General features: G+C 49.6%; 2 protein-coding genes across 2 annotated transcripts in view; one reads left to right on the forward strand and one right to left on the reverse strand.

Annotated features, from left to right (window-relative positions):
- Window positions 1–21,610, forward strand: part of LOC147013244 (uncharacterized) — a 115,971-nt gene that overhangs the window by 45,908 nt on the left and 48,453 nt on the right. The gene's annotated exons all lie outside the window — the stretch shown is intronic.
- Window positions 7,385–10,089, reverse strand: LOC147013246 (uncharacterized). The gene has a single exon (XM_085854923.1). It carries the CDS (start codon window positions 9,682–9,684, stop codon window positions 8,080–8,082), a length of 1,605 nt encoding a protein of 534 aa, XP_085711049.1. The 5' UTR covers window positions 9,685–10,089; the 3' UTR covers window positions 7,385–8,079.

Here is a 21,610-nt window from a genome sequence, read left to right on the forward strand (position 1 = left end):
GCTGGATGCTCCCCCACCGTGAACTTGCAGGCCACGGAAGAATGCTTAATCTGCGCCACGAAATCAGCGACGCGCTCCTCTGCACCTTTTTCGAGGCGATCGAACTGGTATCGAGCGAGCTGTAATGACATCTCCGGCGCCATGTGTGCTTTCATCTTCTCCACAATGTCCCGAAACGACAGCTCGTCATCACGGGGCTTGTCTGGCACCACCAAATCACGCAGTAGTCGATAATGCTCCGCCGAAAGCGAAGCGAGCAAGATCGACTTCTGTTTGCTCTCGTCGACCACATCATTTGCGTGGAAATAGTATCCCAATTGCTCCGAAAACAATTCGAAGTCATCTCCGACGAAAACGGGCACATGTCCGTTTTCAATCATCCTCGTCGCCAACTATAGTATACGAGGTGCAGCGGAACACGAGAAGCAAGAGTGTTAGCATCAACTCCACTTTATTGCGCATCCGGATGTACATTCCTGCCACCCCTCATGGGCGAGTCATGATATACGAAAACCCAATCACGTGACACAGCATAGAACCCAGAACCTGAAATGGGCGCGGCAGCGGCAGCGGCAGAGGCCGCGGTGTATGACACCTCCCCTCCCCCACTCCGCCAAAACCCCCCGATCCTGGCCGAATCGGCTCAGCCGAGTGTACCCGACATGGCCCAACTATGTGCCATGCTGGCGGGAATTAACGCAAATGTGCAAGCAATGAATGCGAAAATGGATGGAAATACGCAACAAATGAACGAAATGGATAAGAAAATTGAAACACACACAAACGAAATAAAAACAAATGCGTGCAAGATGAGTAATCAAATGAAGGGGAATTTACAACAGATGAAGAACGGAATGAAGGAAGAAATGAAGGAAATGCGGGGTGAGATGCAGCAAATAGGCCGAAGCCTGCAGGCGGGCACGGCGAGAATGTTGGCAATAACAGGGGAGCTCAAAATGGCGACGCCACGTGCTGGAGCGAATGAGCTGTGGGGAGTGCAACGGCTGGCAGGCCTGCGGTGAAGGCTGGTGAGGAGGAAATAATACGGGGGACGTGTTGGGCGAGAAGTGTAAAGGTGACGGAGAGAGCAACAGTGACGGTGACCGAGAGGGAAAAACTAATTGGGGTGACGGAGACGTGCACAAGGGAGACAACAAGGGAAGAGACGGAAATAATCGTGGAGACAAGGGAGGTAATGGGTGAAGAGGTGACTGAGTTGGCAGAGACGCGGGAGATAGAGGGTGAATTGGACGGGGTTAAAAACGAGCACACACACAAGGAGTTAGTGGAGGATAATGGGGGTGAACTGGCAGAACGTGTAGGGACCCGGTGCGAGCAGCTGGATAGCCTCCTTCGGGAACGGAGGGAGACGCTATTCTCCCTTGAAGCTGATCTCGACCAGGTGGGTTCGGTCGTGCTTTGCGAGGTGGAGGGGACAGGTGCTGCGAACGGTGCACGAGGAGCTTGGGGGGTATAGAGGCCCCGGAAACCCTTGGGGTGGCACTAATCCCAGTGCGGTGGTCCCGGTGTGTGTGGTGTCGAGGTGTGTTTACGAGTGTGGCAAAATGTGTGCTGCAACGCGCACATATCGTGGGTGCAAGGGCGTGTGTGAGAGCGACCGGGTGGGTGACAAAGACCCCGTGTGTGGATGAGACCCCAGGTGTGAGTGCGCCCCGTGTGTGAGTGGTGTGGTTGCAAGTGTGCCGGGGTGCGTGCTTCCCAGCACGCCAGGTGTGGATGAGGCACTGCGTGTGAGTGTCACCGCGTGTGTGAATGAAAGGGTCCGTGTGAGGGAGACAGCGTGTGTAAGGTCGCTGTGTGTAAGGGAGATGTCGGTCGGCATGCGTGAGTATGCAGCCACGTCTCCCGGTGTGAATGTGAGTTTAATGGAGTGCAGTCTGGGCGGCGTAACACGCAGGTGTGCGTGGGTTGAATGGCGACGGAGATGACGACTACGGCAGATAGACAGCGGCCGGGTAGCGGCCGTAGCTGTTTTGGAAACCGCGCCGGGTTCACCCAGAAGCGAGCGCGAGGTCCGTGCTGTGCAACGCACGAGGCCGCCACGTGCTCGCTTGCGGGAGTGAAACCCGGTCTGGAAACGCCAGCGGTGGATGTTGCCGATCCCGTGGACGGACAAAGGTTAGGCAGGATACGGATTTGGACCGGATGGGTTCTCCATGCGGGCGTGTGTGTTAAGCTCCAACGGGCAGAGCACATGTGTTCGCGTGGGGAACCCCTCGAAGCGGGAGGCTTGGTTTTTTTTATGCGCCGGGTGACGTCATGGCTGCGTGTATGGTTGGAATCCGGCAGGAGGGTGAATCCCTGCCGGATGGTACCGTCCAAGAGGGACGAGGGACGCGAGCAGCTGCCATGACGTCACGCCAAAGGTGCGCGGCTGTGAATTGCCGTGCTGGTGCACAAGTTGCGAGTTGCCGCGCTGGTGCTGCGCAATAAAAAAAAAAGCAAGCCTCGCTTTCGGGTGAACAGGATTCCCGGGCATGGGGTGGAAGACCCCTGCCCAGGGCACAGGATAACACTAGTTAGGGGGATGGGTTAGTGTTAGCTCGACCGGCTTCATGGGGCAGGGGTAAGTCCTCATGGGGCCCATGGAATGGATTAGGTCGAGGGATTTAGATGAGATTTAGGTTGCGAAATGATTTTTAAGGATTTGAGGACAGTGACAGACTTTGGATGTGTAGTGGGGACGTAGCTTAGCTACGTAGTGTTAAATGGAACGTGCTATAGTATAAGGGACGACGTGGGAGCACGAGGTAGTTAGGGGATGTAGTGAGCAGGATGGCAGAGATTCAGCGGTGTGTGTTTTGAAGTGGGTGAGTTGAGTGGAAACATGTGCTTGATGAGTGAGTGAGGCCAGCGGGTCTGTGTGTATGGAGCGAATGGGGAATGCATGGTGCGATGAGTAATTGGGGGGAGGGGTGACTCCCACCCAAGGGACCATGGGGTCAGTGTAGAGTGAGTTAGCTGGGTTAGACAAATTGAAAAATGGAGGTCGTTTTGTTGTTGGTGGGGAAGTAGGCTCGATACCTATTTGGAGGGGTGCAGGAGCCCTGATGATGGGCTGGGAGCGTGGCTGCGAAAGGTGAGTATCGCTGAGTGGGTACCCCGGGCAGCGGGCTAGTCGGCCGTGGTAGGCCAAGGGCCCATGGGGGGCCGGGATAGCGTAGTGGGCACGGGTGCGCCCGCATGATGTGGGGGCCCGGGGCGCCGTTAGCCGCATGGGCAGTGCATTGGGCACGGGCACCCAAGGAAGGGGCCCAGGGCGCCAGCCTGCCACGTGAGCATTTCAGGGGAGTCGCCAGAGAGGGCACTCCCCGGTGTTTAGGGAGCTGGTAGGCTCGGAGGCAGTGTAGTGCCCGGGGGTGCCATCGTTAGAGAATTGGGAGACGTAGTGCCTGCCAAGGGAGCCACGCGTCCTAGCCGTCAGACGGTGTGAGGGCACGGAGAGAAAATTGGGGGGGGGCAAGGCCCAAAATTGTGAGGACACCAACACAGGCGACGGGAATCCTGGTTGTTAGAACCGATAGATTAAACAAGAGGCGCTTGTTGAAAGCCCCGGGGTAGGGTAGATTAGGAAGTGTACCCCTCCCCACCATCCATCCCTTCGCTCACGTTGTGGGCCGCTGGACCCACTTTGGGTTAAAGATTGCTGAACTCTGGGGAGGCCATCCTGAGGCTTGAGTTGGGCCTCGACACAAGATGCTAGCCCTCCCTCATTCCCTCCAGGAAGGGAACGTAGGCGTTGGGAGTAGGCTAGTAGACGATCGGTTAGCCGAACAAGGACAGTAAAGAGGGTTAGGGGACGAGTTATAGTGGGGAAGTTAAAAAAAAAATTAATTGGGGCTCAATTGGTTTTGACAAATTAAGGGAGTGGGTCTGGACAGAAACAGGCAAAGGTGATAGGTTGGGAGGGAGACAGTAGGAAGGTCTGAGCCCGCCTTCTGAGTGGCCAGCACCACCGCACTCCCTCCACCAACCTCCACTGAAAGGCAAAGGCTGGCCAACTTCATCGGCTGGCTGTGTTACTTCAAGGCCTGTGCCGGTCAGCTCCACTGCCGGCTGTTTGTGCTGTGAGGCCTGTGCCGGTCGATCGTCTGCCGGCTGTTTTTACTTCAAGGCCTGTGCCGGCCAGTTCATCTGCCGGCTGTGTTTGCCTGCAACTGCCTTGTTCTGCAGGCTGTGTTTTCCTGCTGCCTTTGCCATGCCATGCCCACTGCCCTCATCTACTTTTTGCCCCTGTTCTGTTTTGATTTGACCCCCCCCCCCCCTTGTTCATTACCATGTGCGCCAGGATCGTCGGGAAAGTTGCAAGGACTGTCCTCTTGGCAGCTACAACACGGGCCTGCAGTGGCGGCCCGTGCACCGGTTTACCGTTGACTTTTGTTTTGCTCCCTGCAGAGTCCATTGATCATGAGCCATGGTTAGTGTAAATTTTGTAAGTTAAGTTGTACTGTAAATATGAGTGCACCCCCGGCATGTCTGTCTCGCGCCGGCAATTTTATATAAGTCGTCTGAGTGAGTGGGTTTGTTTATTTAGTTACTCAGCCCTCAGGTTATTTATTTTGGGGACACGAATACCATGAATGTCGCACTCAGGGATCCGAAGGTAAAACTTACTAGGGGAGAACTACACATGATGGCACACGAGAATTTGACGACTCGGGACGAGTCTGTAAAAATGGGAGGGGGTAGTGTTACGGCTGTGGAAATTCACATTACACCATAAATGGCCCTCAGGTGAGATATCTCCAGAGGTACATGTGTAGTTAGCCCAAACCCCTTGTATCGAGGGAATTTATGTGATCCATTCGGGCTGCGATCCTCCAGTTAGCCATTTTTCTGTTCTATCTATTATTTCAAACAAACACATCTCAACAGCCACGCCATCCCCATCACAGCGCCAACCACACTGCAACCACGCCACCTCCACCATCTACACTACCACATCTTCGCCACTACGTCCGCTTCCGAATGGCAAGGAGGGAACTGCGAGGATGCGCAGGTTTCCCCGCCTGTTTCTCCCATTTGACTTCCCCGCGCTTTGGAGTGGAGGAGGGGCAATGCAGGTCAAAGGTCAGAGGTCATGTGAAGGAGGGGTCTCATTTTGGGGGAATAATTCTCTGGCCCAGAGCCAAATACTGACTCCCCCGGCCCCCGCACGGGGTGGGGTGGAGAGAGAGCATGAGGGAACGCCCTTTTCGGGAACCCTCTCGAAGGAAGGTGGAGCCGAGAACGGGGCGGGGTGAAGGGCGGAGACCCGCACTATAAAAGACGGACACGGGCGCTCAGGCGCCTCTTCCTCTTCCTCCTCTTCCTTTTCGTCTTGGCTGGTGGTCTGGTTGGTCTTCGGTTGGTTTTTGTCGAGAGTTGGTCTTCAGGAAGAGGTCCTGTGCCCGCGGCTTGGCGAGCGGCCCTGTCACGAAGGCACGGACGGGAGCCGCGGCAGCGCCCATTGTGAGGTGGACCTGCGCATCCGGACGGGGAGTGCCGTGAGGGTTCGCCGGCCGCGAGAGAGGTCGGGGCCAGGCGCGACCACGCTGACGGTTGCGGAGAGGGACTCACCAGCCATAAAAGGGAAGTCGCGACTTCTTTCTTTCTTTTCCTTCCTTTGCTTTTTGTATAAATGTGTGTGTTGGCGCCGTCTGTGAAGTAGAACTGCGTCATTGTTGCCGTGTGTCGGTCATAGTCGGTTGTAGCTCTGCATTTGCTTTTGTTGCATGACTGTTTTAACTGTTATATGTGCATTTTGACTGCATGGCTGTATATACGTGCTTGTCTGTGTGTGTGTGAATAAAATGCTTGCTTGTTGAACTGTTCCCGCTCTGCTTCGTCTCTTTTCCTTTTTTATTGACCCTCCATCTTGCATCACGTAAGGGGTTCGTAGTGGGTGCAACATGCCGGTAATTAATTGGAACCGTCCGTCAAGGCCGACGATAACACCGCTCGGTTATCACTGTAGCACAGAACGGACCGCTTAAGCGGTTCGTGTCCGGAGTCGGCCTGTGGCGTGGTACGATCGCCCGGTCGACCATTCGCGCAGGTACTTAGGTAGATCGAATTTGGCGAGCAACCCTATCCTGCACGGGTGGGCAATTGGCACGATCGTGGTGGGGTTAAACGCCCACCCGTGACTAGCTCCCGGCGTTGTTCCGAGAGGGTCACAACTGAATTGTCCGTCTGGTGGGCAACGTGCCACGATTCGAGTTACGTGGCCGTTCGCACGCCGGTGGGTGCGAATTCGCAACAATATATATATATATATATATATATATATATATATATATATATATATATATATATATATATATATATATATATATATATATATATATATATATATATATATATATATATATATTGTCGTGATCCCGGCTGTTTTAATGTCTTCCAGCACGGAATACTGACGTTAATGTCCAAGCTTCAAGCAATCCACGTGTGGACAAAGAGAAGAACAAAACACACCACTGTGTTTAAAAATCGGCCTCTAGGGGTAGGCCCAATATTTTATTGGCTCAATCTCAAAAATGGCTGGTAACAGAATTGAATACACAGTACAAAAACCCTGCCAGAACTCTTGGCAACAATAGAGTTCCGAAAACAGGTCGATCAACTCACAGCTCCGCTCCATGATATCCGGGAATAACGATCACACGCTTCTGGATTTCACTCAATCCTTTAGACGGAGCTATCAACCATCAGCGCGACTGTCCTGTTGAGAGTCTTGAAAATCACTTGAAATCGTATTGAACAACATGCGATTCGGAGCGCTCGATATATTTTTCCACCGTGATCTTAGAGACACATCTGTCGCCACCAATGGCGCCCACGGCACGGCTCTCTCGGTCCCCCCAACACGTGCCGACCAGCCCACCAATCCCTGGGAGCCTGAAAAAGGTCACGTGACGTTGTGGGCGGGACACTAAATTTGGTGAGAACATGGTTTTTCTCACAGTCCACCTAAAGTAAAACCCATCGGATAGACGGCGTTTTGAAACCAGTTATTGTACTAGTTGCAATCAATCACAAGGCAATATGATGGCGGTGATTGTTAACATTCTTGTACAATAAACAATGTTCATCCACAACACAATATTAAACACACGACACCACATTAATATCTACCCCACCATATTTACCCATCGCCCCCACCACAATAGAGAGACAAAGGGAACTAAACTTAAGTTTGGCGCTCCTTGTCTACTAGATGGCGACTAAGGAGGTCAGCTAGTCTGTTCGCCACTCCCTGCACGTGTTTGACTGTGAGGTCGTATTTTGAGAGGAGAAGCGCCCAGCGCAGAATACGCTGGTTGGAGGTTTTGGCTTGGCTGAGCCAACCGAGCGGGTGGTGGTCACGGTAGATGATGATGGGTTCATGGTCAATATAGACAGCTAGCGCAATAGCGCTTGATGTCTCGCGACATGGCGGGCCATATGAACTGATCCTTGACCTGGGCTAAGGTCTTGGCCGCTCAGACATGACCTAAGGAAATATTGTCATGGGCCAATTGCATGACTGACTGATGATGTCTCCCCGGTACGCCAACTCGGTGTCGTGCCTTCCACGTCTGGGTGAAGGACATGTTCTTGGGGGAATATTTGTGCATCAGCACACCTGCACCATTCACATAGTAGCCTGTTCGTTCAGGCTCGGCGTCTTCTCCCATTTCCCAGAGGGTGGCAAGGGTTGGATCGAAGTGCTGATCCTCCACTAGACTGGTTACCGCAGACAATGTGGGAGTGACCTCAGGCACAGAACTGGGGTTGCGAACCACATCGGAGGACTGATTCTCCTCACAGGATTCGCCGACTGGCGAACAAGAGGTCCCCGTGTCACAGACAGGAATGGTCCCTGAGGAGCCCGGCTCCTGAGGTTGGCCTGACTGGAGGCTCGGGTGGACTTCAGTTGAAGCATCGTCACCGTCTGAGGCTGGAGTCGAGGCACGAGGCTCCTCGGGCCAGAGTGAAGATATGTCTGACTCCGCCACTCTCTCCGCCTATTTGCTCTGGGATCTAGTGACCACCCCACAGGTCAGAGTCAATAACTCCTCCCTGGCCATTGCATCATTGCCAATCAGCAAGGATACCCCCCGGTACCGGGTAGTAGGGTACCACCGCACAGGTCATCGGACCCGTAAAAATGTCACTCCGGACCTCGATGAGAACAAGGGGATACCAGCCAAGAACCTGGTTAATGCCCCGAAGGACGATATACTTGCCGGTAAAATGCATCTGAGAGGCCGGAACTACCCTCGCCCGGAGAACACACAGCGTCGCACCAGTATCCCGAAGGTTTTGGGCCTTAAACTTCACCACCGAATCAGGGCCACCCACAAAGGCTGTCCCTGAGTAATCCTGATGCAGAGAATGAATGGTATTAGCCTCGGTGGCAGTGACCTCGGTCACCGATGCCACCGTCATGCACGAGGGCCCAGCTGATGACCTCCACTGATCTCCCTCCAATTTAACCTCCGGGTTGCCTCGATCAGCCAGACTAGCTGGGTGAGAGAAACAGCGGTCTCCACCGTGCCCCACGCGTTTGCAGAAATCGCACCAGGGCCGTGCCCTGGCCTGCAGCTCACGACCACCACCAGTGAAGGGCATCGGGGAACCCTTCCCCTCGATCCAGCCGCCGGGCAGTACGGGGGCGGTCTTGACCGCAAAATCCTCCGTCTTACGACGCGACTGCGTGGCTTGCAACATTTCGCATGCCAAAACATGTTTATCAATAAGCTTGACGCAGTCTGACAAAGAAACAGTGTCTCTATGGACAAGAAACAACGCTAAGTCCGGCGGAAGCTGTTGATCGATACGGTAACGCACCAGGAGTTCCGCAACCGCTGGAGGTAACTCAACACTGCTCCCCTCGAACCATCTCTGCAGCTGTTCCAACAAGACCCGTGAATGTTCCTCATAGGTTTGACTGGACTGACGAGTCCAACTGAAAAAATTGCGCCTATAAATACACGGGGACACCGCATAGGCATTCAAAATCTCGGCCTTCAACTTCCGGTATTCATTTACGTCCTCGGTTGCCATCCTCGCATATACCTCCTTCGCCTTTTCAGAAAGATGGCTAACAAGATGGCCAACCCACAAGCTCTCATCAATGCCACCGGAAGTCAACAACTTCTCCACCATCTCCAGATATATTTCTGGCCTCATGTCTTCCGTCCAGTCCGGCAAACGAACATGAAAAATTTCCGGGACTGGTGCAGCAGACGCATCTGCCCGCTGTCGTTCAGTCAACATTCGCCACTCATGCTCTCTGATGCGTTCAGCCTCTGCCCTGTCATTCTCTCTGAGTCGCTCAGCCTCTGCCGCATCATGCTCCCTGAGTCGCACAGCCTCTGCCGCTGCTCTTTCAGCTATCTCTACATCATGCTTCCTGAGTCGCTCAGACTCTGCCCTGTCATTCTCCCTGACGCGTTCAGCCTCTGCCCTGTCATTCTCCCTGGTATACATGTCGAGTTTTTGAACCGGGGTCAGCCCGGACCAGAAGGTCGAACGCATGCATTTAGTCATGATGGGATCGCTCCCGAGCATATCGGGATCAGTGACCGGGTCAAGGCTGATTGCGTCGCTCACATCGACACCCACGTGACTGTCAACATGATCAGGTTGATCTCTCACTTCTCCAGCCGACATGGTCTGGCTACGAGTTATCATACGACAAGGGCACAAAACACGAAGTCTAAAAGGAGGCTGGGTCGAAATATTTCAGCAATATCTTTCACCACATGGGACGGGGCAATTCACACAGTGGAGGCAAACAATATTGGGGTGATACACGTAATTAGCACACAACGCTCTGTTGGGGAAATACGACACGAAATACCCAATATCACCACTGCACATGAAATTGCCAATGAGAAAATGCAACGTACAAATAACTCACGTTTTTTTTTTTTGTATTTTTTTTAATATTGTTGGCCGATGACTGGCGTAAACACAAGATAGCGTCCTATGGTGAGGAAATCCCTCCAAGATGGCGTCCGCTGGTGAGAAGGTTCCTCCAAGATGGCGTCCGCTGGTGAGGGAACGATGATCAGATGAAGGAAGATAGCGGCCCTCTGTGGAATTGCTGTCTCAGTTCGAATGTCTCTTACTTGAATGAATCCCGGACGAGCCGCCCATTTGTCGTGATCCCGGCTGTTTTAATATCTTCCAGCACGGAATACTGACGTTAATGTCCGAGCTTCAAGCAGTCCACGTGTGGACAAAGAGAAGAACCAAAACACACCACTGTGTTTAAAATCGGCCTCGAGGGGTAGGCCCGATATTTTATTGGCTCAATCTCAAAAATGGCTGGTAACAGAATTGAATACACAGCACAAAAACCCTGCCAGAACTCTTGGCAACAATAGAGTTCCAAAAACAGGTTGATCAACTCCCAGCTCCGCTCCACGATATCCGGGAATAACGATCACACGCTTCCGGATTTAAATAAATCCTTTAGACTGAGCAATCAACGATCAGCGCGACTATGCTGTCGAGATTCTTGAAAATCACTTGAAATCGCATTAAACAACATGTGATTCGGAGCGCTCGATATATTTTTCCACCACGATCTTGGAGCCATGTCTGTTGCCAACAATGGCTCCCACGGCACGGCTCTCTCGGTCCCCCCAACACATGCCGAACAGCCCACCAATCCCTGGGAGCCTGAAAAAGGTCATGTGACGTTGTGGGCGGGACACTAAATTTGGTGAGAACATGGTTTTTCTCACTATATATATATATATATATATATATATATATATATATATATATATATATATATATATATATATATATATATATATATATATATATATATATATATATATATATGTGTGTATTGTTACTGCCTGGGGGTCGGCCACCAACCAACCGCTCTGAACGGAGCCGCAAGTCGAGTCGGCCCGACCGATCGCCCGGAATATAGATCGCCACCTGGATAACTCCGAGCGATGGGTCCTTGTACAAGAACCGAAATATGCCAATCGGCAGATCACGTGGGGTAGGGTCGATTGCCAATCTTCAATTTACCTAAATACCCACATGATCCAACTACTGGGGTATTCCACCCTCGACGGAACTTATACGGAACAAACCGCCGAGGCGAGCTTGTCCGTGCACGATTCAGAGCGACGTAATCACCGAGAACCGTCGGTCCAAATGTCCCCCTATTACGGCAAACCAACGGCTTTCTCACTCCCAACACACGAAATGTTCAGTCAATGAGGGAATGGACGCAACGAGCAGGTTTACATTCACACAAGGACATTTACTAGAATGAAACACGTATGCAATTAAATAAGCAACAACAGCACGGCAAAAGAACTACAACCGTCTACTTATTATGTACAGTCATTTACACTTAACAGCAGTTCCTACTTATTAGACGGGCCCACGGACACACACACACACACACACACACACACACACACACACACACACACACACACACACACACACACACACACACACACACACACACACGAAATGGTGGCTGAGGCCTTTAATCACGAGCTCCAGCTCGGAGGACAGGTGAGCTGAAACTCAGAGCTTGACTCGAACCTTTCCACCTCGTGTGGTCTTCAACTTGTCCGGACCCGGGCTCCAGTGAGAGCGAGCTGGATCCAATCGCCGCGATCCTTCCCGAGCTCCCGCGAATCCTCCCGCGCTTCTCAACACGTGCCGATGAGACAAGGCGCCGATTCTTCCTGTCGATCGTCGCTTCCCCGAGGATCCAACTCAAAGAAGAGGCCGATGCGTCGCACCAAGCCAGGAAACAAAATGGAGAATGAAAAGCTCCACGAACAAAGAAGAAGAGGAAGAAGCCTCCACTCGCAGCTCGAGCCGAACAACTGGCTCAAGTTCCTTCCAAAACAAAGCAGCAGCCGAAACTCACTGAGCCAGCCGAAGCAAAACGCTTCCGACGGCCTCAAGCCAAGCAAGCCAAGCAGGACCCGATGGCCTGCTGAACGACTGCTCTCTCCGAAGCAAAAAAAAGCTTACTCCTCCCACGGGACTCAGCACACGAACTCTGCCACGGGAATCCCACGAACTCAGCCCACGAACTCAGCCCGACCACGGGACTCCCACGCGAACAAAGAAAGGATCTCCTCTTTATCCTTCCCACCCCCTCCCCCATACCCGGCGTGACTCATGCCCTCATGATCCACCCTCCGCTCAACCACGGGTGGGAGGGAGTTGTTGACGTCACGGGATGGCAGGGTTCTTCTTCCTCTTTGCAGAAGAAGGGGAGGGACGTCTCCATTGTTTCGTTCCCTAACTATTAAATCGATCCGCAGTGCATCTGATCGATCTCTGAACATTTAAACAACTATTACGTGCCCTTAAAAAAAAGATAATAATAAATAAATAAATAAATAAATATTCAAACCACGACCAACACACAACAACCACTAAGGCCGTTTCTTCGCTCTCGCGTGCCCGCACGTGCGTGGCCCGGAAGTTGGCATATTATTCGCAGTTACGATTATTCACAATTTAGTTTTAATACCCAATTATTCAATTAGCGCCAACGTATTTTACCTTTTCGCAATGTCGTGGCAAGGAAAAGCAAAAAGCGAAGAGAAGAGAGAGAAAAAAAATTACTTCCTGGTTCGGAGCATACCAGCACTGATGTTACCGAAATTTATGCACTGTCTAATATGAAAACGATCATAACTTGGGGCATTGTGTTTATCTATAAATGCACATAAGAAATCGAGAAATTATTAGAATACACGAAGTCATCACTCTCCGGAAGTCCGTATGTTGTAACCTGTAATGGCGAACGCGGCTGAGCTTCCCTTCCCCATCAGGCACGCCCACGCAACAACGTGTCTTGTCATTGGTTTGGTAAATAAATGGCCATAACTTGGGAAGCACTTGTCCGATTAATATCAAACCTTGAAAAGGCACATCCTCAGGTCCCCAGCAATATATGTGGCAAGTTTCAATTAGATCGGACCAGCGGTTGTCGAGAAACAGCGGACACAGACACACAGACACACACACACACACACACACACACACACACACACACACACACACACACACACACACAGCCGGAATTATACATAGATGAAAGGTGAGCTATCTTGGGAACATTCACTGATCGACATAGCTGACTAAGGGAACCCGTATGTTGTGTGCAATTGAATTCCAAATTCGGAAATATATATATATATATATATATATATATATATATATATATATATATATATATATATATATATATATATATATATATATATATATATATATATATATATATATATACATACATACATACAGTGGGGAGAACAAGTATTTGATACACTGCCGATTTTGCAGGTTTTCCCACTTACAAAGCACGTAGAGGTCTGTAATTTTTATCATAGGTACAATTCAACTGTGAAAGACGGAATCTAAAAGAAAAATCCTGAAAATCACATTGTATGATTTTTAAATAATTAATTTGCATTTTATTGCATGAAATAAGTATTTGATCACCAACCAACCAGTAAGAATTCCAGCTCTCACAGACCTGTTAGTTTTGTCTTTAAGTAACCCTCCCATTCTCCACTCATTACCTGTATTAACTGCACCTGTTTGAACTCGTTATCTGCATAAAAGACAGCTGTCCACATTCAGTCAATGAGACTCCAACCTCTCCACAATGGGCAAGACCAGAGAGCTGTCGAAGGACATCAGGGACAAAATTGTAGACTTGCACAAGGCTGGGATGGGCGACAGGACAATAGGCAAGCAGCTTGGTGAGAAGGCAACAACTGTTGACGCAATTATTAGAAAATGAAAGAAGTTCAAGAAAACAGTCAATTTCCCTCGGTCTGGGGCTCCATGCAAGATCTCACCTCGTGCAGCCTCAATGATGATGAGAAAGGTGAGCGATCAGCCCAGAACTACACGGCAGGACCTGTTCAATAACCTGAAGAGAGCTGGGACCACAGTATCAAAATAAACCATCAGTAACACACTACGCCGTCATGGATTAAAATCCTGCAGTGTACGCAAGGTCTGTCTGCTCAAGCCAGCGCATGTCCAGGCCTGTCTGAAATTTGCCAATGACCATCTGGATGATCCAGAGGAGGAATGGGAGAAGGTCATGTGGTCTGATGAGACCAAAATAGAGCTTTTTGGTTTAAACTCCACTCGCTGTGTTTGGAGGAAGAAGAAGGATGAGTACAACCCCAAGAACACCATCCCAACCATGAAGCATGGAGGTGGAAAGATCATTATTTGGGGATGCTTTTCTGCAAAGGGGATAGGACGACTGCACCGTATTGAGGGGAGGATGGATGGGGCCATGTATCACGAGATCTTGGCCAACAACCTCCTTCCCTCAACAAGGGCATTTTCGATGGGGCGTAGCGAGGTCTTCCAGCATGACAACGACCCGAAAAACACAGCCAGGGCAACTAAGGAGTGGTTCCGTAAGAAGCATCTCAAGGTCCTGGAGTGGCCTCGCCAGTCGACAGAGCTGAACCCAACAGAAAATCTTTGGAGGGAGCTGAAAGTCTGTGTTGCCCAGCGACAGCCCCGAAACCTGAAGGATCTGGAGAAGATCTGTATGGAGGAGTGGGCCAAAATCCCTGCTGCAGTCTGTGCAAACCTGGTTAAGAACTACAGGAAAGGTCTGATCTCTGTAATTGCAAACAAAGGTTTCTGTATCAAATATTTAATTCTGTTTGTCTGATGTATCAAATACTTATTTCATGCAATAAAATGCAAATTAATTTTTTTTAAATCTTACAATGTGATTTTCTAGGTTTTTATTTTAGATTCCGTCTTTCACAGTTGAAGTGTACCTATGATAAAAAAAAATTACAGACCTCTACGTGCTTTGTAAGTGGGAAAACCTGCAAAATCGGCAGTGTATCAAATACTTGTTCTCCCCACTGTATATATATTGTTACGGATCTGGAAACGAAATGCATTCAAACATACAGATGTCCCAAAAGTCAGTTATTCCGTTTAGTACATGTGAAGACGGGTTCCTTCATTTTGTGTCGTGGGAGAATCAAAGGTGTGTGTTGCGATGTTTTTTTAGTGAGGTTAAATAAATCTTTACCATCCAACAACCAACCGCGGTACCTTCCAGCGCTTGCAACCTTCACCTCTCTGGCCACAGCATACGGGGCAAAAATGTCCAGTCCGCCATTCCTTTGCGCTTCTACAAACGTTCCTTTTCAACGTTGGATCTTCCCCTTGATGAGTCCACATGTGTGGGGGGGCGGGGGGGCATGCCTCCCGGTTTGGTCGAGGCCCCGCCCAGAAAGGGCGGACCCCATGAAGACCATGTCCAATCAGGGCGGACAGTAACGTTTGTTCCACAGAGCCCCCACCCCGTTCAGGGATGTCTATAACTGACGACAAAAACCTCAGTTCAGTGAGTTCTGCGTGGGGAAAGTCAGCTCTGGATTCGTTGGAGCATCCGTTGCAGTTCTGTGTGCGGCGTTCATTGGAGTTTTGCTGGGTCTTGTCCGTGACAGTGAATCCTGCCCTCAGACTCCGACTACTCGAGTCGAGTTTCTCCTCAGGCGCGAGCCCCACGCATGTGACTGTGGGCCGAGCTGCACAACTATTGGCAGGTGCCGCACCGTGGAGCACCCACTCCCTCCAACGTGCAGGTACCCAAGTGAACTGCGACCCCCAGCTCGTCTCTCTCCCTGGCTGTGAGGGTCCAATAAAACACTTGGGTTTTATTTTCGTCTGTGTGTGTGTCCGTGTGTGGCGCTGGCTCTAAGTAGAACTGTTTAAGTGTTTATTCCATCATTGTAAATCTTGCTGTGTATATCCGTGATAAGTCTTTCTCTGTGTCCTTCTTGTTGTAAATAAACCATTATTAGAAATGTTCCCAGTTCGTTTCCATCCTTTCTTTCATTGGTCCAGCATGGTTCGGATCTGAGTTTTAGCTGGGTCTTTATACCTGATAATTGGTTCATCCTAGCCGGTACGTTCTTGGCAGGCCCGCTCGACTGCTTCCGAGCCGGAAAGGTAGTTGGCAGCTGGTAGTGGGTAGAGTGATCCGGTTCGAGCAAGACGTGCCGAGGGCGTGGATCCCCGGTAGCTGAGACCGCGTGGTTACTTCAGTAAAGTCGTTCCAGACAAAAAGACCCTACGCCACGCGGTCGAGATATTGGCGTTCCACGGTCGGTTCAGCAACGGCTCATGGAATTATCCGGAGCGACGGCCTACAATTCCGGGGAGTCTGGTGGGATAGGACGTAACCTCCCCCACCTAGTGGTCGTTCTCGCCACTGGACCCTGGCCTGCAACAGTATATCTCTCTCCCTTTCCTTTTTCTCTTTTTCTCTTTTTCTCTTTTTCTCTTCCCTCTCTTCCCTCTCTTCCCTCTCTTCCCTCTCTTCCCTCTCTTCCCTCTCTTCCCTCTCTCTCTTTCTCTTTCTCTTTCTCTTCCCTCTCTCTCTTCTCTTCCCTCTCTTTCTCTCTCTCTCTCTCTCTCTCTCTCTCTCTCTCTCTCTCTCTCTCTCTCTCTCTCTCTCTCTCTCTCTCTCTCTCTCTCTCTCTCTCTCTCTCTCTCTCTCCCTCTCCCTCTCCCTCCCTCCCTCTCCCTCTCTCTCTCTCTCTCTCTCTCCTCTCCCTCTCCTCTCTCTCTCTCTCTCGCCCCCTGCTGGTCGTTGGTGAGTCGTGCATGGGTGTGGCGTCATGGCGGCTCCGTGTGTGCAGCTGTGAGTACTGTGCTGTGTTAGTGTTGTTCCTGTCCCTATTTCATTTCCCTCTGTGTCCCCGTACGTGTTTGTGGAGTTTTTTCCCTGTTTCCCTTCCTGCTGAGACGAGAGAGAGGGAGAGCGCGCACGGTAGGTGCTTTGTGGGTTTTCCTTGAAACCTTCGAGTTTCTGGGCCTACTCTTTCATCTACCTTGTTTTCATAGGCCTGCCGTTTATCGATGGTTTAGCTTCTTCCTTATACTCTTCTTTTCCCTTATACTTCATTTGACCCCACTTGCTGGTTGCTTGTGACGGTTTTCCTTTGTTAAACTTAAACTTCTCTTCTTTTGCTTTAAGCTATGGCAAACGGACGTTTGCACAATAGTGTGTACGAATCACTCACTCGGAAAAATGGAGTGACAATTACTCCACCTGATGGAGTTAGTGTTGAGAACGTGGTGATGGCTCTGGGAGAGCTCGTAGGAATCGAGAATGTTCTCGCCGCTTCGAAAATGAGCCAACGTGTCGTGGTTTTCTTGTCGGAGGAGCGACACGTGGCTCAGGCGGTCGAAACCGGTCTATCCGTACCGCCGGACGTCTTCGTTAACGTTAGTTATCTCGATACGATGGCGGTAAAATTAACACTGTCCAACATCCCGCCCTTCTTCTCGAGTGAGGAGATTGTAGCTGCATTAACGTTTTTGGCACAGTTGTATCACGAATCTCCATGATTCCACTTCGTCTCCGCTCTGACGCTTCGGTTCGCCACATCATGTCGTTCCGACGTCATTGCTATATCATTCTAAAAAACAACGCTCAATCGCTCAATGCAGTTATGACTTTAAAAAATAAAAACCGCAATTACCAGATTTATATCGCAACGGAGACCACAACTTGTTTTATCTGTGGTGAATCGGGACATTTAAAAAGCGATTGCCCCAAGAATATATTAAGTGGCATATCTAGTGTGGTTGAACCCATTGAGACGAATAGTGGTATATCTAGAGTTGGGAACGTTGGTGACGCTTCAAACTCGAACAATCTGCCTGGGCCGTCGAGAGTGGAGGTAAATCCCCCCCTGACAGATGACGAAAGCTTCACCGTTGTTCCTTCAAAAAGGAAACATAAATTGAAGCATTTAAATGATAACAATAGTCAAGATGTGACGGCGAGCTGTGCAAAAAAGATGGCGCCGGCTGCCGAGAATAATGACTCGTGTTTGGAAGCAACAATAGATGCTCTTTTTAAAACGAAAAATCGATTTGATGTAATTGCTCCAGAGGATGATGACTTTTTTGTCGGTGGGGTTAGTGAACATGAGGAGGAGATTGGTTTTGTGCAGCAGGGAGCACACGTGACCACTCCCATAGTCACAGGCACCTTGGATATTAACACCGAATCCACTGTAACCCCCCTCCCTGAATAGACCAAAAGTGAAATGTGTACCGTTTCTAAGTCACCAATAACTCCAAACCTGGTTGAATCAGGGTGTAAAGCTTCAACTAGTGAAACACCAGGTTCATCTCAAGCGGAATATAACGTTCCTTCCATTAGTATTCTTCCTCCTCCCCGTTTTCTTCACCCTCCCACTTCTAATCTTCTTCCTCTTCCCACCCCTCCACCTCCCCCTATTCCACCTCCCCCCACTCCACCTCCCCCTACTCCACCTCCCCCACTCCTCCTCCCCCACTCCTCCTCCCTCCACTCTTCCTTCCCCGACTCCTCCGACTCCTTCTCCCCCTTTAGAAGTGGAATGTGAGGCTTCCCTTATTAAACCATCAGCTCCATCTTTGGAGCATAACGATAATGTAATGGACACCAATCAGTACTCGGATTATGATTCGGACGGGGACTCATCACTTGCTTCTTGTGGCAGTGCTGAAGCATGGAATGATCCAGTTTCCCAAGATTCGGAGAGTGTTACCAGTGTTCCACCTGCTGATATCATAAAGTTTCTTCATGACACCTTTCGCAAGAAACATGTTAAAATTAAAAACTTTTTCCCTGACTTATCCGGCTTTATAATCTCTGCGAAGCTTTTGCTCCTCAAAGCCGGACAGCTTGGTGTGACGGAATCACAAGTGTATCGACTCCGGAAATGCATCCTCAAAGCAAAGAATGAGCTGCAGACACTGAGAGACTAAGTTTTTGATACACCCAAACTCTATGTTAGCCTATGGCCTTCTCTATAGCGAGTTTAAATATTAATGGGGGACGCTCCTCCATCCTCAAAGCAAAGAATGAGCTGCAGACACAGAGAGACTAAGTTTTTGATACACCCAAACTCTATGTTAGCCTATGGCCTTCTCTATAGCGAGTTTAAATATTAATGGGGGACGCTCCTCCATCCGTAAAGCAAAGAATGAGCTGCAGACACAGAGAGACTACGTTTTTGACACACCCAAACTCTGTGTTAGCCTATGGCCTTCTCTATAGCGAGTTTAAATATTAATGGGGGACGCTCCTCCATCCTCAAAGCAAAGAATGAGCTGCAGACACAGAGAGACTAAGTTTTTGATACACCCAAACTCTATGTTAGCCTATGGCCTTCTCTATAGCGAGTTTAAATATTAATGGGGGACGCTCCTCCATCCGTAAAGCAAAGAATGAGCTGCAGACACAGAGAGACTACGTTTTTGACACACCCAAACTCTGTGTTAGCCTATGGCCTTCTCTATAGCGAGTTTAAATATTAATGGGGGACGCTCCTCCATCCGTAAAGCAGAAGTTAAACAGTTTGTTGAGACCAATCACATTGATGTTTTGCTTTTGCAAGAAACTAGATGCAGCTCCTCTTGTGCAAGTGAATGGCAAAGGATAATGAGGGGAAAATGGTTTTTTAGTAGTCTGGAACACCCAAGGGCTGGGGTGGCTGTTTATATACAACCTTCCTTTTGCAGTCCCAGTGTTGTTTTTAATGAGATTATCAAAGGGTATTTGATTTCACTCACCTTCACACATCATGGCTTTAAACACACCGTACTGAATGTCTACGCACCTAGCGATAGCACGGAGAGACTCGCCTTTTACACACACTTAGAAACGTCTCTTGTACATATTGACTTTGATGGACTTGTCTGCTTGGGTGGAGATTTTAACTGCACGATGGACCCCGCCATTGATCGTAATGGAGAGGAGCCGCACCCAACAAGCGCAGCACCTTTGTTGAGAGCCTTGTCCAAGTTTTCTCTGGTTGATGTGTGGAGAATCCGCAATCTTTCTCTCCGCCAATACACGTGGAGTCGGTGTTCAAAAGGCCACCTATCACTTGCAAGATTGGACCGTTTCTACATCAACAGTACCTTTTTAAATGTTGTGAGCAATATGAACATTATTCCGAGCGGCTTCTCAGACCATCACATGGTCGCACTTCGTATTCACCAACCAGTTCGGAATCGTGGTGCTGCCTACTGGACCTTCAACGCAAGCCTTTTGGATGACCAACTGTTTGTCGATGCCTTTGGTGTGTTCTGGAGAGCCTTGCTCCAACGTAAAACTTTCTTCCCCTGCCTTGGAAAATGGTGGGACAATGTCAAAGTGCAAATAAGATCCTTTTGCCAACAATATGGAGCCTACCACACCAAATATGACTCTGCCCTTCAATCCTTGCTTGCCAAAGAAATATTATATTTGCAGACCAACCTCTTGGCTTCAAATCATGAAAGAACCAACCTCTTGCTGGCGAAGAAAAAAGCTCTTCTTGCTGGACTTTGTGCAAAGCAAGCCAGAGGAGCGCTGATTCGTCTCTGACTGGAGAATTTGTGCTACCTAGACACCTCCTCTAAGTTCTTTTTTGGACTGGAAGCTCAAACAAAGAGAAGTCCGCAGATAACTTCAGTAAGGACAAAGGAAGGAAGGATAACACACAATCAAAAAGATGTCAGAGTCTCACTCAGACACTACTTTACTGAACTTTATCATGCTCCGAAAATCGACAACAAAATGGTAACAGTGCTGACTTCTTCCTTACCTCCCTTGTCAAAATCTGCAGTTCTACAAATGGACAAGGAAGTAACTTTGGAGGAACTCCAAGCTGCTCTTCAAACTCTACCCTCGGGTAAGGCCTCCGGTCTGGATGGAATTCCTGCGGAATTTTATAAAACCTTTTGGGACCTCCTCGGACCAGAACTACTTGAGGTTATAATCGACGGTCGACGATCAGGCTCACTGCCATTAAGCTGCCGGAGGGCTGTCCTCGCCCTTATCCCCCAAAAAGGAGACCTTCAGCAACCACACAACTGGCGTCCCATCTCATTACTCTGTGCAGACTACAAAATATTTTCCAAGGCCCTTGCCAACCGCCTTAAAGCCATAATCGAGGAGATCGTACACCCAGATCAGTCTTACTGTGTCCCGAAGAGGACAATTCATGACAGTATCTTCATTGTGCGTGATATAATTGACATCTGTTCTCTTGAGCAAAGGAATGTCGGGTTGGTGTTCTTGGATCAAGAAAAGACCTTTGATACAATTGATCATTTTTATCTTTTCTCTGTTTTACGGGGGTTTGGTTTTGGGGAAAATTTTATCTCTCATGTGCAGTTACTGTATAACAACACTTTTAGTCTCTTAAAGGTTAACAACATTTTATGTCCCCCTTTCCCGGTTAATAGAGGCATTCGTCAAGGGTGCCCTCTTTCTGGCCTCCTGTACTCTCTTGCGATTGAGCCTTTGCTCGTTCGGTTGCGTGCACGTCTTCTTGGTTTCCTTCCTCAACCAATGGCGAACCCGTTTAAAGTGATTGCTTATGCAGATGATCTTTGTGCAATCGTTCGCTCGAATGAGGACGTCTCAGCCTTGGTCCGTTGCATTCATGAATTTGGTTTGGCAAGTTCCACAAAAGTGAACTGGGGGAAAAGCAGAGCTCTCCATCTTGGTCCACAAAATGGCGCCATTCCTCCGACTCTTCCCGAGAAACTTAAATGGGAA

This window comes from Eptatretus burgeri, chromosome 14 (genome assembly GCF_056783735.1).
Source record: "Eptatretus burgeri isolate ZD-2024b chromosome 14, Ebu_testis_v1, whole genome shotgun sequence".
NCBI classification, from domain to species: domain Eukaryota; kingdom Metazoa; phylum Chordata; class Myxini; order Myxiniformes; family Myxinidae; genus Eptatretus; species Eptatretus burgeri.